Raw genomic sequence first — 14,839 nt, 5'->3', positions numbered from 1 at the left:
TCATCCTGAAATGATAATTATAACTTGAGAAGCTGCATGTGTGAATACATTCTCAGCAAGTTTGTTTGCATGTTTCCTGTTTTGTAAGAGCCAAACCTAAACAGGTTTAAAAGGACACATAATGCCACTGAGTTCCTCACTTGGGAGTGTGCGTAGTACCTAGTACGTAGGAATACGAAGAGTCCTTCAGCCTTTCTGTCTACACAACTTTCATAGCAAACACACAAACAGGCATAGGGCAAAGAAACATAAGCTTTGTAAAGCATAAGGCACAATGGATTAATCTGTGGTTCATCAACCCCTTTAACAATTTATTGGGTGATATTTCACAAAAGTTGTAGTTGTACTATTAGTACAGTGATTGCCAATACCACTCAAGAAAGGAGAGAAATGTTGCTTGGACTAAATTGATTTGATCCTAAAATGTTCCAGACAGAAGCAGCTGTAGCTACAAATCAGCACATTGTTTTTCCGTCTAAGTGTGACTCTGGCTGTTACCTCACCAGCTCTGACCTATGCAGGTGATGACAGCAACGACACAGGCTTTCAGGCTTTTGATCTTTAAATGTTTCATCTCGCTTTGAGGTACAATGCAGCAGTTAATTTGTACACCAGATGTAATCTTGTCTGAAGAGGATGCAATCTAAACGTGACTTGATTTGACTAATGAAACACTTAATTATTAACTATACTGAAAGAAGTTATCATTGTTTTATGTTTTATGTGATGTTATCCAATCAGTATTGCTTTGATATATATATATATATATATATATATATATATATATATATATATATATAAAATGAGCTATTGTCCAGTGTTAGACTGAGAGTGTGCAGTGTGTTAGTTAGTGTGCATTGAACGACCTGCCAATCAATCTGAGAGTGATAGATGGATTGACTGGATTGTGCCATTAAACCTTACTAAATATCACAAAGAATTGTTAAAGGCACACATTGAAAATATGTAGGTACAGTAATTGCAGATTATATAAATACAGAAAGAAATCCAGTATATTATAAAAAAATAAAGCATCTTTAATAGTTACTTTGATTTTCTTTCACACACACTTAGCATGTTTTCACAGACACATTAAGAATTGCATGGTTGTATAAAGGAAGGTGATGTATGCAACTTGAAGCACTTTTATGACAGAGAAGTTTGGATACAATTCAAATTGTTCAGTGTGATACAAAATATGTGACTCTTTGCTTTACCAAGATGGCCTTTAAAGGTTTTACATGTGATCAGTAACTACTGTGCGCCTTCACAGAGAGTAAGGTATCTGGTTACTAACCATAGCTCTCAGACATCATACAATCTGACAAACCATAAGTCATCATCTTTTTCTGCAACTTTCAACCTCATATAATGGTATAACACTCATATGTCATTGTATATATCATGGAATGTATATCACTCCATTACAACTGACCTAAAGAAGGCTGTGAGAAATGTTTGAAATCTTTTGAGAAACTAGTAAGTGGGAATTGAGTTAAGATTTTCTTTTTTGGTCAAATATATATGGTGCGAGTACAATGCCTTAAATAAAGTAATATATTTTGATAAGCCTTTTTTGTATCAATCAGTTTTGAAATGTTTGGTTACTTAAAAAAATAAAATGATTTAGATTCCAGATGTAGTATCCAACTTCCAAGTATAATCACTTAAGTATATGTAATTGTGGCAGGTAGAGATGCAATTTTTCTAAAACATTTATGAAGAAAGAAACATTTCTTGTGGCTTTAACTGTCTTTTCATGCAATGCAAAAGTTTTATATAAAGTTGTAAAACATTTTGTACAGTATTTACATAGGACCTTAGATTGAGTAATGTTCAATGAGTTGCTCTCATGACCTTGTAATAAAGCTGTTATTACTTTGACGCCAATACTAATTTATTCCTTACTTTGGTTCTTTGACACATCACCTCTGGACAATTGTCATGGTTTATAGATATTATAAAAAGTTTGGAAGAAAGGTAGAAAGGTACTGTGTTGCCTTTTTAATGACAGAACCTCATGGCATATACTTTAAATCACATTGCAGTAATAACAATCATATGATAAAAGCAAAAAGAGCAACTTGATGTAAGAACTACACTTCTCACAGTGAGTTTTTGTAAACATTCATGTAAACAGTGGTTGTTTTGGATGTGTGGACAACTGAATATCAGATGTTTGAGATCTGCCTGAGCTTTCTGTTCACAACCTGCATTGAGTCATTCTTCATTTTTAATGGTATCTCCACTTCTGATCTTTTTTTACGCTGCTTTTTAAATCTCTTGCAGCATATGTAAGATGTCAGTGTAACAACTGAGAAGAACAGCCCCAGACATGTCACTGAAAGAGCAATGAGGACAGGCTGACAGGGGAACAACTCATACCTCTCAGGCCCCTCTGTCATCTGGCCTTTGTACCAAGGTCTCTCCTCTACCTCAATTTCAGCCTCTCTGGTCAGCAGACTCTGGATGTAACTCTCGTTGCTTACTGTTTCATTGACAAAGAAGTTAACCATGACTGTTGAGTAAAGTGGTTCAGGCTGACCATGATCACTGACCTTCACCAGAAGGCTATAGAGCCCCCGGTTGCTCAGCTCCCTCTTTAATGTGATGTTTCCTGTTTCTGGGTCAATGGCAAATGACCCTGGTTCACCACCTTTCCTCTTAACGATGCTGTAGGCGATCACAGCGTTCATGCCTGTATCCTTATCCACAGCGTAGACCTCTGTTATTGATGTTCCTGGTAGTGTATTGGGTAGTACCAACATGTAGGACTGATTGGATTGGGGGAAGAGGACAATAGGCGGGTTGTCATTTACATCCAACAACAGCACGGTCACCATAGTCACACAGGAAAGTGCAGGCTCTCCACCATCAACGGCCTCAATCCATAGCTGGTATGTCCCTTGTTGCTCACGGTCCAGTGATGTCTTGGCCCTCAGTGCCCCTCGGCCTGTATCTATCATAAAGATGTCGCTGCCGTTGAGGATAGAAAGGGCCACCCAACCATTTTCCCCAGCATCAGCATCTGTCACAGAGAGGACCCCAATTTCACCGTACCCTGGGAAGTTCTCTGGCACAAAGAACGTGAAATCCTTATTAATGAAGCGCGGACTGTTGTCATTGCGGTCTTGCACGCTCACCACCACAGTTGCAATCGACTCCCTCCTGGGTGTCCCCTGGTCCACTGCTCTCACTATGAACCGGTATGTCTCTTTCTCCTCACGGTCCAGCGATGTGGTCACAGTCAGGACACCTGTCACACGATCCACAACAAAGATCCCTGGGGCATCACCTCCAAGGAGGTAGATGACTTCCCCTCTGCTTTCGCTGTCCTGGTCTGTGGCTTGGAGCTGGGTCAGAAAGGTATTTGGCGGATTGTTCTCCTCCACAGATATTTCCACCAAAGACTGCTGAAACACTGGTGCATTATCATTCTCATCCAATACCTGCACCTTGAGGAAGGTCTTGATGACAAGCTCTTGAGCATTCTTAGCAACCACAATTAGCTCATACTCCTGTATCTTTTCATAGTCCAAGGGCTCTGTAGTCTCCAGCAGGTATTCATTCTTGAACAGCTGATAGGGGCCAAGCCGGAATGGGCCAGTCCCTTCCAAATGACAGTCCACCCTATGGTTCAAATCAATGGTTTTGACAGTAAAAAAAGCAATTGGAGAAAATGCTGGCTCTGACTCCTTTATTGTCACCACCCCATCCTTTTCTGGTGCAATGTATCGGGGTATGAGAGCAGGGGGTCCTGTAACAACTTTGATGACACGGACAGAAACAGTGGCAACTGCAGGGATACAACCAGGTCCATTGGCCAGAATGGTGAGTTTGTAAAACGTGGCTGTGCCAGTGTCTATTTTCCCTGCTAGCTTGATCACCCCTGTGATTCTGTCCAAATGGAACAAGCTCCTGGTGTCCCTTGGCACACGTTCACTGTAAGCATAGCTGATCTGAGCATTAGCGTCAAGGTCATGGTCAAAAGCATGCAGACGTGCCAAATGTGCCCCTTTTGTGGTATTCCCATGCAGAGTGACATTAATTTGTGACTCTGTGAATTGGGGGCAGTTATCGTTCACATCTGTGATGACAATTTTTAAAGTAGCCGCTCCGAGTAGAGGAGGTGTCCCTCCATCCTCTGCAATGATATCTGTAATGTATTCAGCCTGGGTCTCTCTGTCCAAAGTGTCTGTCACAATGAGGAAGGGTGTCAGCTCACCTCCTTCATTCTCCTCAACATCCAGTGTGAACATGCCAAAGTCATTAACAAGCCAGTAGGTCTGTACACCGTGAAGACCCAGGTCTGGGTCAACTGCTGACTGCTCCACCGCATAACGAGCATTGATAGGTGTGTTTTCCGGGACAGATATACAGATCTCATCCACGGGGAACTTTGGCCTGTTGTCATTCACATCCTCAATAAAGATCTTAACTTTCACGAGCTGAAAGTACTGCTGAGGCAACACAAACACATCCAGTGAGAGAACACATCCATGGCCCTCCGAGTTATCAGGACAGAGGGTCTCCCTGTCAATCTCTATAGCAGATGTGTAAAGCTCCCCGGTGGTATTATTTAGGCTCACATACTGTCCACTGACCTTCTTTTGTGGAAGATTGAATAAAAAGGGGGGCTCCACAGTAAAATCCAAATTTAAGTCTACTCCAATGGCCCCTATGAAGGTCCCCCTGGGTAATCCCTCCTTTATCTTATAGATCAGCTCTTTTGCTTTGCTGAAATTTGCAAAACAGGAAAGAGGGCTTGTGTAAAGCAAGAGGATGCACAGTCCCTGTAATACAAGATGATGAAAGATAATACAGTTTAATAAAAGAGTTGCAAAATAGAATATTCGCAAAATTAGGTATTGCTGAATTATTATTTGGTGTGAACATTAGTATTAAGTTATATTATCACTTGCAGAGCTCTCTGGACACCTGCAACAATAATGATTTGAACTGTAATCATTTCACTTAACTCACATTATCATTCTCATTTAAGTCAATCAATCCATGAAATTAGATTTGCTGAGAGTTTAAGGTTTATTTGCACAGGTTTAAGCCATAAAACAGGACATGAGATTAAAAGCAGTATAGTGTAGAGGAAGAGGGGTAGTCATGTCTCTGCCTTAATAATGTAAAATAGTATTCACAGTATCATAAAATGTAATTGTAGATGTGTTACAGAATTCTGTCTGTAAAGTGAATTATCTTAAAACTTACCCATATTCCTCCTCTTTTGCTAAGGCTGGGGTGTCTGCTGTTGAACATGTTTATGTCCTAGTCCTGCACTTTCCACTTATGGCAGTAAGAGTGACAGCTTAAGTAACCTAGACATTTTGAGCGTTGAGCAGCGCAGACCTCTGCTGAGTGCTATGCCTTATTGCTATCTGACTTGAACAAGTCATTCATCCCAGTGCTGGCTCAGGACACTCCCACCATATGCAAATCAGTCCCTTGTGCTAACCAATGAGAACTGATGGCCACTGGGAAATCTACTTGAGTTCACAGATTTCTTTATCATGCATGCTATCAAAGCACATCGACACGCATTTGCACTTTCTAAACACACCCATGTTGTCACAAGCAGCTGCATACCTTGTATTCCTGTGGCAGAGTGAAAGCATATGATTACCAACTGAGTTTATAATGACACTGGAGACCGAGCAAGATGTGAAATATCCACTAGAGATTACTTTAATCCAGCAATAGTTCAAAAACACCCCATATGAAAATAAAACTGTACAGAATGAATTAAAGCAAGTGTATAATAATAAAATGATGCATCATGTTTCTTCCAACCAACAATCTTTGACTTCTGATTTTCTAAATGTATTTATAGATAGATAGATAGATAGATAGATGGTATTTAGTGTGACTTCAAAAAAAGGTCATTGCTCAGTTTACAATATTGAAAAACAAACAAATTGCCACCAAAACTGTGAAATTAATTTCATGTTTTGCTACTATACATGCATGAAATGAAAATATCATAAACAAATCTAGCAGAGAGGTGATCTTGGCATCATAAGTGGTGCTATGGTCTGATTCTGGATTGAGCCTTTAACTAAATCAACCCCCTAATCCTCGTGTGTTCCCAATGCCCGGCCAGCTGTTTGCTGGGATTGGAAGCATACTGCTCAGAGAAATTGAGTGATTGAAGTTCTCTCGAAAAGGGCAGATTGAGACAGTCACACACATACATTCATTTTGTCTCATACTGCGTTAGGTCTTTGCTGCCATTCTTTATGGTAAGGGTCTGGTGGATGCACATTACTGGTGCCTAAACTTCATGCATTTCATTTGGTAAGTTTATAGAAATAGACCAAATGCCTAGTAGTTTTACGTGGCGTTTTTTATAATATCCAATAAATTTCAGTGACATAGCTAGGCAGTAAATTAAAATGGATCATGTAGGGATCTGTCTCGCATCCAGAGTTTATTTTGTCCATGCGCTGAGCTAGGAAGGATTTCTGTAAACACAGACTGTAGGCACAGTGGGCTGGGAGGCTGGGAGGCTTTAGAGCGTGGCAAAGCAACAGATCAGGGAAATGAGAGTCATTTGAGAGCTGCCTTGAGGTGCAGAGGGTCTGAGGTGCTCAGCTGTTGATCATCAGTGAGGAGTCAGTCCAGAGCAGCTACCTTAGACGACACAGAATTTTGCTTTGTAAGATGAAAAGTTGAAAGTCCTCAGGTTTTGTTTTAATACAACAATTCAAATACAAATCTATCTCCAACATTTTGAGATAGTGTCTGACAGTAGTGCACCCCACACCATTTTATTTCTTTTGTTTTCTAGCTATAAATCTATTATGTGCTTGCTATACAATCCTCCCTGCTTTAATTTTTCTTGGACCATGACAATAAAATGTGTTACAATATATTTGATTGTTGAATTGTTTAATCAAAAGTGACACTGTTTTTTTGCATTCAACTCAATGATACAATAATAAATAGTGGCAGCATCACATTTCCTTAAATGACTGTGGCTCGCAAATAATAGAAAATGAATGAGTTTGTTAGGTTCTTGCAAATGCTCCTTTATAGTTCGCAAGTACAGTGTTTTTATTTATTTCATTAAATGTGTCAAAATTAACAGGAGAATATGTATCTCATGTTGCAAATCACACCTTTTATGTTGTACATTTGGTAAAACCCTGTGTGCCCCTGGAGCACGAAAGAGCACGTCTGAGATAACATACCATTTCAAACATGTCATATGTTACAGGCTACTGTTGGCTTTACATTATTTATTCTGTAGCAGTTGCAATACAAGGAGCACAAAAGCCAATGATGCTATGTGTCTGTCAACCAGATACTGTTACCTCTGTGTCTGTTAGTCCCCACTTGTCCCCCTGTCGATGCCATATCAACTTGTCAACAGGCTGAGGGTAAATTTGGTAAAAGTCGTAAAAATACTAAATAATGGAATCACAAATGTAAATTATCTTTATACAATATGACTGCAATGTTCTGGTTTCAAATCTGGCCTGTGACCTTTTCTGCATGTCATGATCTTTATCGTCTTTATCTTCATTTCTCTGTCACTCTCTATTTATCTTGTAAAGAAAAAGAAACTTCAATATGTTACTAATGTTCTCATAAAGCACAGCTCTACAACAAGTCAAGTGTATTATATCAATTCAACTTTGTATATTTTCAACTTTGTAAATTGTCACATTTTAAAATGTGACAATTTGCGTGAATTGTAGTGGCCAGTCAAAAAAGTACTACAAAGGTTGAATAAGGCCAAGAGGCAGTATTACTTTGGTCTTAATTACATCATTTGCTGCTCTGAGTCTGTGTGAGATGATGTTGGGTAATCTCTGCCCAGATTTCCCAACAGATGTCCTGTTAACCTTGGTCTTTTAATCAAAGTGCTGTTAAGCTATCTTGATAGCTACGAGACAGCTCCATGGCTGTTAAGTAAGATGGATATGACCACACAAATGTATCGTGTCAGGAGATAAGAGTAGCTTGAAAACTCTGCATAGAATAATTAAAAACAATCTGTGCAACAACAGTCTAACCACAATGTCTTTCACTAGGATGATTTGTAGTTTCATGTTATCAATTTGCCATTTTCCAAATAGAGCAATATATGTTTTACATTGGAAATCTGTGCCAGGTGTAGCTTCCTAAAAATAACATCTTGTGTGCATCTGAGGAAATAAACTTATTAAAAACATACACAACTAAAAGATTTGACACGTAATACTAACTAATTAATGTTTGCTTTGGGGATATAACATACAGTATCACATTATTTTGACTTGCCCTGGTCAGTCTCCATTTAGGCCGATCAGTGTAATTGTGTAAATGAAGAACACTGGGGAGCTGCACTATTCCCTATATTTAAAAAGTCAGTGATATATTATACAGTATGTGACATTCACAGAGTAAAAATGAAACAAATGGTCAAAAGAGTCGTAATTTTGAAAATGCCAAAAATCAGAAGCAAGTAAATTTATTTAGTTATTGAGCCAGGAATCAAAACCTGGACTCGCTTTGCTGATTGTATACAGTTCCAGAAATATGCATCAGCTGTGTCAGTTTTAATGAAATGTCTGTAGAATTTCCTCTTGGCAAATCAATACACAGCAGTCATAAATATTTCTTCTATAACATCTAATCAATCAAACCTGCATTTCCTGTGTTTATCTCAAAACAATAATTGCTGCAAATTGAACACAAATTTCAGTTTAATGGGGTAACCCACACACACAGAGTTCAGCGAGTCTATTCAACAAGGCAGAAATATTATTCAGTGGTCATTTATAATGTCAGTCAGAGTTGAAAGTGTGCCATGGAAGATAGTGCTCATGGTTCTGCTATACTTAACAATATCTGGATGCATAATGGGCACTATTAGCATGTAGATATTCTCACTTTACAAAGTCCCACTATTGACAGTACATTAACAATAAATAAGCTATCCTCTTTCTTTATTTCTGTCTTGGAACAACATTTTCCAGCCCTGTGCACTCTAGTATGCATCAGCCACACTGCAGCTGCATCCCCCAGACTCAGGGGGACTAGCATTCCCCACTGTATGATCACTAAGCAGAGGTAGAGATGAGTAGATTTTTTATTAGTTCTGTCTTTTTTGCAAGTGTAAGTAACCAGGACTACTAGTTTCTACATCTCCATAAAGATACAATAACCTTTTTGTGTAAAGTCTGTACTGGTTAACTTTCAAGTCAGCAATGGGTGTTCTTGCTCTGTCACTGCCATCTACTGGCTGAATTGACATAAAAGAAAAAAAATACAGGTCATGTTTCAGTTGCACATATACCGTACTGTACAGTGCAATATTAGTTTAGTGTGTCACATTACTGCTCCAGACCCATAAAGCTTTTCTTTCCTGTTTCTTGTTGGGTCCAAAATGCAATTTGGGACTAAATATACAGTTTTGTTTCCTTGGCCTTTGTTCTACAGCAGGATTAGATTAGTATAAATGTGAGAGTTGAGACCAGGGCTGAAAACTTGTAAGAGTACTTATTCCTGATAAGTAGATGATGTGTCATTTTTTGCTGTGGAGACTTTTCTCAAAGAGGTAAAGGTACAAAGGAAAAATTCTTAACAGTGTCTATGTGGCTTGCCATCATGGAACCAATTTTGGTGTAAAATTGAGCTGTCCTAACATAATATTATACTACACAATTTCTGAACCCCAAATGTCTATTTCTATTAACTAAAAAAAAGACTCAACTGCTCTCACTTTTTTTCCCCATCGTCCTCACACCTCCCCTGCTACTCCTCTCCTCCACTGTTTTCTCCCTTTCTGCTCTTGTCAGCTGCTAAAGATGCATCCTGGCACACATGTGAGAAAGCTCATCTGGAGGGGCGAGACATAAACAGGGAGAAAGCAAAAAATAACATAAAAACCTTGTATTTGATAGGCAGACAGACAGAGAAAGAGATGGTAAGATAGCACGAGAGTGTTAAACCTTGGTGTGGTGTGAGTGCTCCTTTGTGCCTCTGCAGGTGCAGGCTGGATATATCATTGAGAACAGGTGCTGTGGTAGAATGTATGCCCCTCACAGCTGCAGCCAAGGAGATTACTAGCCAGGCTTCCCAGTAATGAAGTTTCTATCGATTGGCCCACCACAGGTTCTTGTTTCTGCCTGCTAACAGTGTGACTATTTCTGAGCCTCAATGTGAGGTTTTTGAGTACATCAATTAGGGTATAAAATGGAGTTTCCAAAGGGTACGATTTGATGATGGTAAATATTGACTTGGCAACTTCTTATACTTCCATAACTCAAAACTTAAAGCCAATAATGCTTCTTCAACATCGGAGAAAATCCATTTTTGCTCTGGAATTACTCACTCATTAACACCTTTTTCTCTCCTGTTTCTGTCAGTGTGGAGGGATGTGAGACCACCTTGTGAAGACACACACAAGTAGTTTGAGATGTAAAGACTAACACATTCATAATGACATAATTGTTTAAATTACTTGCAGCAATTTCAGCAATGGCAGCATTATACAGTTTAACCACATCATGAACATTGCAACATTCAAGTAAATTCCTGTATATTTTCATAAAGCTCTTGGGCAGAAAAAAAGGCCTTACAAAGCCCCCTCAGCTGCATAATAATTACAATACATATTTATTTATGTAGCAGTAATTAAATTAATTTCCCCGATGATCATACAGCAGACTACTGAGGAGGTCTATAATAAGAGGGAAATGGGGAACAGGAAATAGGAAGAAGGCTCAAATCGGTTGCGTTAAGATTATTATTTAAATTCAATGCATTCTGCTCCAGTGGTTATAGAAAAAAAGCAGACACATCCCATATGCTTTGTATATTTGGAGAGCCTACAAATCGAAAGAAGCAGAAGGTGTGAGGTCTAAGTTGGCCATTATCTCAGGGGAACTATTTTCTCAGACAAGGGTAAAGTTTACATTTCAACTTAACAGGAGGCATCTCCTGCAAACTGCTCAATTATGGTCTTTGCCATCAAGAGTGGTGTGTTCTTAATGGAATACTTTCCATATATACATAACACTATAGGTAACCTTGTGGCACGGAACATGACAGTGTATTAAGCAAGGGTCATAGTAGCTGTAAATCTCGTGTGAGCAATGATAAAAAGAAAGCCATTTTGTCATTGATGATTAGGTGTTGAAATAAATGTTATCATAAATGTGGTGCTGATTGACGAACATGTTGCCGTTAAAAACAAAAAACATAAAACTATATATATGTTACATATAAAACATACACTCAGAGACCACTTTATTGGGCACACCTATACACCTGCTCAGTAATGGAAATTGAATCAGCCAGTAATGTAGAGCAATGTGGATCTAATAAGTGACTTGAACTGTGGAATAATTGTTGGGGCCAGATGGGGTGGTTTGAGTATCTTAGAAACTGCTGAGCTCTTAGGATTTTTTCATGCACAACAGTCTCAACAGTTGACAGAGAATGGTGTGAAAAACAACATCCTGTGAGTGGCAGTTCTGTATGCAGAAACACCCTGTTAATGAGAGAAGTCAGAGGAGAATGGCCACACTGGTTCAAGCTGAGGAAGGCAACAGTATCTCAAATAACCAGGCTTTACAACAGTGCTATGCATGGGGTATCTCTAAACGCACAGCACGTCGAATCTTGAAGTAGTTGGGCTGCAGCAGCACAACATTTTTGTGCACACCTGTATGCAATGATCAATGTTAAATGCCCTGAACACCCACACAAGTGTTCTGAGTTAATCTGGCTGTTTAGACCTCTTCCCAGGACTGTCATTCGTGCGTTCATGGGCATCAGAAAAAGCATTTTTTTCATGAAAATTAACATGAAATGTGACTCACTACATCATTTACATTATTTTAATCTGCACGTTGGCTTTTTTTCCAGTTCGTGTGTCATTTTGACACTGTGAACCTGTTTCCAGCTGTAAAACGTTAAGAGTACTGTATACTCTAACCTTTTTGGAAAGTTTTGTCTCCACAGATTAATTAAAGTGAACTTTCTGCAGATTCCTCTGCCGTCTGATGTTATTTCCGTCTCTGGTCTTTTGAGTTCATCAGCGCTGAACATAGTCTGGTGGTTAAGTTCACCTCACAAGAACACTGAGCAGGAACATTTAAATGATGGATCCTGTACTAACATGAAGAAAAGGAATCTAACACACACACAATGAGAATGAATTCACACAGGAGTGACTAATAAAAGGAATTCAAATGTAAAAACAGGTTCCTGTAAAATACAATGGTGTTTGATGCATGCAGACAATAATTTAAAACAGGTCTGGTCAAAACAACCAACATGACTAAAATACAAAATTAAACCAAAAACTGAAACAAAAAATTGAGGATATGGACACTAACAACATTTACAAACATCGTTCTTGGCAAATTTGAACTAAAAAGTATGGTGACTACCTTAAAAACATTCAATGAACTACTGTACTGTAAGTGTTCTTTCATTATGTTTGCCTTGTATTCCTTGTATCCCTGTAATTAGGGTGCACATGTGTTTGTGGAGGTTCTTTTTTGTATAACCTGTGCCATGCTGCTTTAGCTGGCTTCAGTGCAGAGATAGGTTTATTGCTTTTGATCTCCACCTAGCATGAGAGGACGGCAGGTTAACTGTTGCTCTGTGCTTGTGTGAAAACATCCAAGGAAGAACAAAACGTGAGATCCCAAGAGATAAAGTGTAAAATAGTGTGCTTACCCATGTAACCTATGCATAAACACCCTGGGGAATCTGCATAATTGAAATTTTAGATTTTCAAAGGTGGGCAAACATCATTTATGTGCATTTACCCCCCACACCCCACCCTCACCCCTGCATGAGTTTCTAAACCAATGTTTTAAAGCTTGGATCTGAGGTTACTATTGTTGAACCACAAAGAATTGGGTGCATCATAAAATAGTGTCATCAAATCTGTGCCCAGGCTTTTCTCAAACTCATCGGATATTCTAGCCACGGGTTTGACATCTTACCCTGTCAGTCTCACATGTGGGCACCTCTGTAGTTGGGTTGGTTAATATAACAACTCACGCATGATTTTCACATGACCTAAAGGTCTTGCCTTTGCGTTTGTAACAGAACGGACCCAGAACAAGATCCCCATTACTGTGCTGTGCTGTGTGATGATTTAGAGGCCGGAGTTGGAATTGAAGGTTGTGTGGCCCCCTCATGAAGCATCATCATCATCATCAAGTATCCATTACATTGTAAACAGCTGCGCAACTATGAATAATGTTTCCTAAGCATTGCACACATTCAAAAACAACAGTTTGGACTAAAAATTTGAACAGTTTCACACTCTAATTGAGCCTCTCCCCTCACATAGGTGCAGTCAAGTGACTCACCATGAGTGAGTCACCAAAATACCAAAAGGGCAAAGATGAGAACTAACTGCGTGCCACTTAGCTGGAGGACAGCCCCACCCTACCATGTGCTGCGAAAGAAACGCACTGGTGGAAGTGAGACAATTCCTGAAGGCACAGCACTGAATGTGACGCCTAAAAGCAACATACTGAGGCCAGCACATCCAACACTTCAATTCCTCACATATTTTGGATGTCCAAAAAACAAGATGAATCCAAATACATAAGTTCTGCATTTTGTTAAATATCTATTACAATATGAATGTGTGCTGGAATGTGCACATTTTATTTAGCATTTAGTATTATTTACTTAAAATAAATGGATTCAAATGCCTGTAAGATGCCATTCCATAATACATGTATAGGCATTGTTATCTGCCTATCTTAGGATTGTCTCAAGGTTTTTCTTCTTCTGTTTGTTAAAGGTTTTATAGAGACCGTTGTTATATGATGTAATTCCCAGTAAAACCAGACAGAAGAACAATACAGGCTGAATCATAAACATTTCACTAGGAAGACATTTGAAGCCACTATACTGTACAGCTCCAATAATTGGAAATGACAAACCTGCCCCAGCTGTTTGCTAATGCAGCTGATGTGCAGCGATACATCATTGGGATGCTTTTGTTGTGTTGTTTTTTATGAGAACGCTGAAGTGGTCTGATGTGACAGTGTGAGTGAAGATTCTGGGAGAGAATGGACTCGCTCAAGGTCATATGTGACTACACATTATGGGCAGAGCCTATCTGACTGTCTGAGGAGGCACAGAGGGGAATAAATACAGTATGTGCTTCCTGTCCTCTTTTCTTTCCTTCTACTCTGTGGTTAGCATGCTGAGTTGGGTCCTCTAAGATACATTTTGCTTTATATTTCAGATTACTTAATGGTCTGCACTTACTGGCAGGCATTTGTGCTGTAGTATGCGGGGCAGCTATATTTGCACAGTATGCTTCCCATTCTTTCTCTGTGCACATTGGTGTTACGCATTTGGATCAGCATGGGAACAGCCTGCACTAAACAACATAATTCTATGCCAGCAGGCTCTGCAGGTGATGTATGTCCTTCTGCCCTCTGGAGAGTTACGAGCGGGATGGAACGAAGGCAGAATGCGGATCCTCTGGTGTCCTTTTGATGGCATCTTTATTACCTATTTGTGACATTAGATCGAGAGCCCAAGGAAACTGCCATGGAAGAGGAGGCTGTGTGTCTGCTTTAGTATCTTTGTGTGTGTGTGTGTGTGTGTGTGTGTGTGTGTGTGTGTGTGTGTGTGTGTGTGTAGAGCGGAATAGGGGACAGAGAACAAAGAGGGCAAGACAATTGGTGGCACTGGAGTAGGTATAGAGAAAAGCAAAGGTTAAGTAAAGATGAATTGGACATGACGAGAAAAAATAAGGCAGAAAGGAAGTGAAGTAAAGTTCGAGAAGGAATGGTCACTTGGGAGGAGGAGCATCTGATTAAAAGGGTATTTTCTCTCCCAGGGGTCAGGC

General features: G+C 39.4%; 1 protein-coding gene across 1 annotated transcript; it reads right to left on the bottom strand.

Moving 5' to 3' along the window:
- Positions 1 to 1,989: 1,989 nt before the first annotated feature.
- Positions 1,990 to 5,376, bottom strand: pcdh20 (protocadherin 20). Its single transcript, XM_078246410.1, has 2 exons — positions 5,224 to 5,376; positions 1,990 to 4,793 (listed from the first exon to the last, which is right to left on the bottom strand). Exons 1-2 carry the CDS (start codon positions 5,269 to 5,271, stop codon positions 2,172 to 2,174), a joined length of 2,670 nt encoding a protein of 889 aa, XP_078102536.1. The 5' UTR covers positions 5,272 to 5,376; the 3' UTR covers positions 1,990 to 2,171.
- Positions 5,377 to 14,839: the final 9,463 nt, after the last annotated feature.

Source organism: Sander vitreus, chromosome 1 (genome assembly GCF_031162955.1).
Source record: "Sander vitreus isolate 19-12246 chromosome 1, sanVit1, whole genome shotgun sequence".
NCBI classification, from domain to species: Eukaryota; Metazoa; Chordata; class Actinopteri; order Perciformes; family Percidae; genus Sander; species Sander vitreus.
The sequence above is the reverse complement of the archived record's forward strand: the minus strand, read 5'-3'. Positions and strand labels throughout refer to the sequence as shown.

What these genes read in the sequence shown, in the direction of transcription:
- pcdh20 (XM_078246410.1), bottom strand. Translation starts at nt 5,271, where the DNA reads ATGTTCAACAGCAGACACCCCAGCCTTAGCAAAAGAGGAGGAATATGG. An exon ending in GCAAAAGAGGAGGAATATGG is followed by an intron (nt 4,794 to 5,223) that starts GTAAGTTTTAAG and finishes CTTGTATTACAG; the next exon opens with GGACTGTGCATCCTCTTGCT.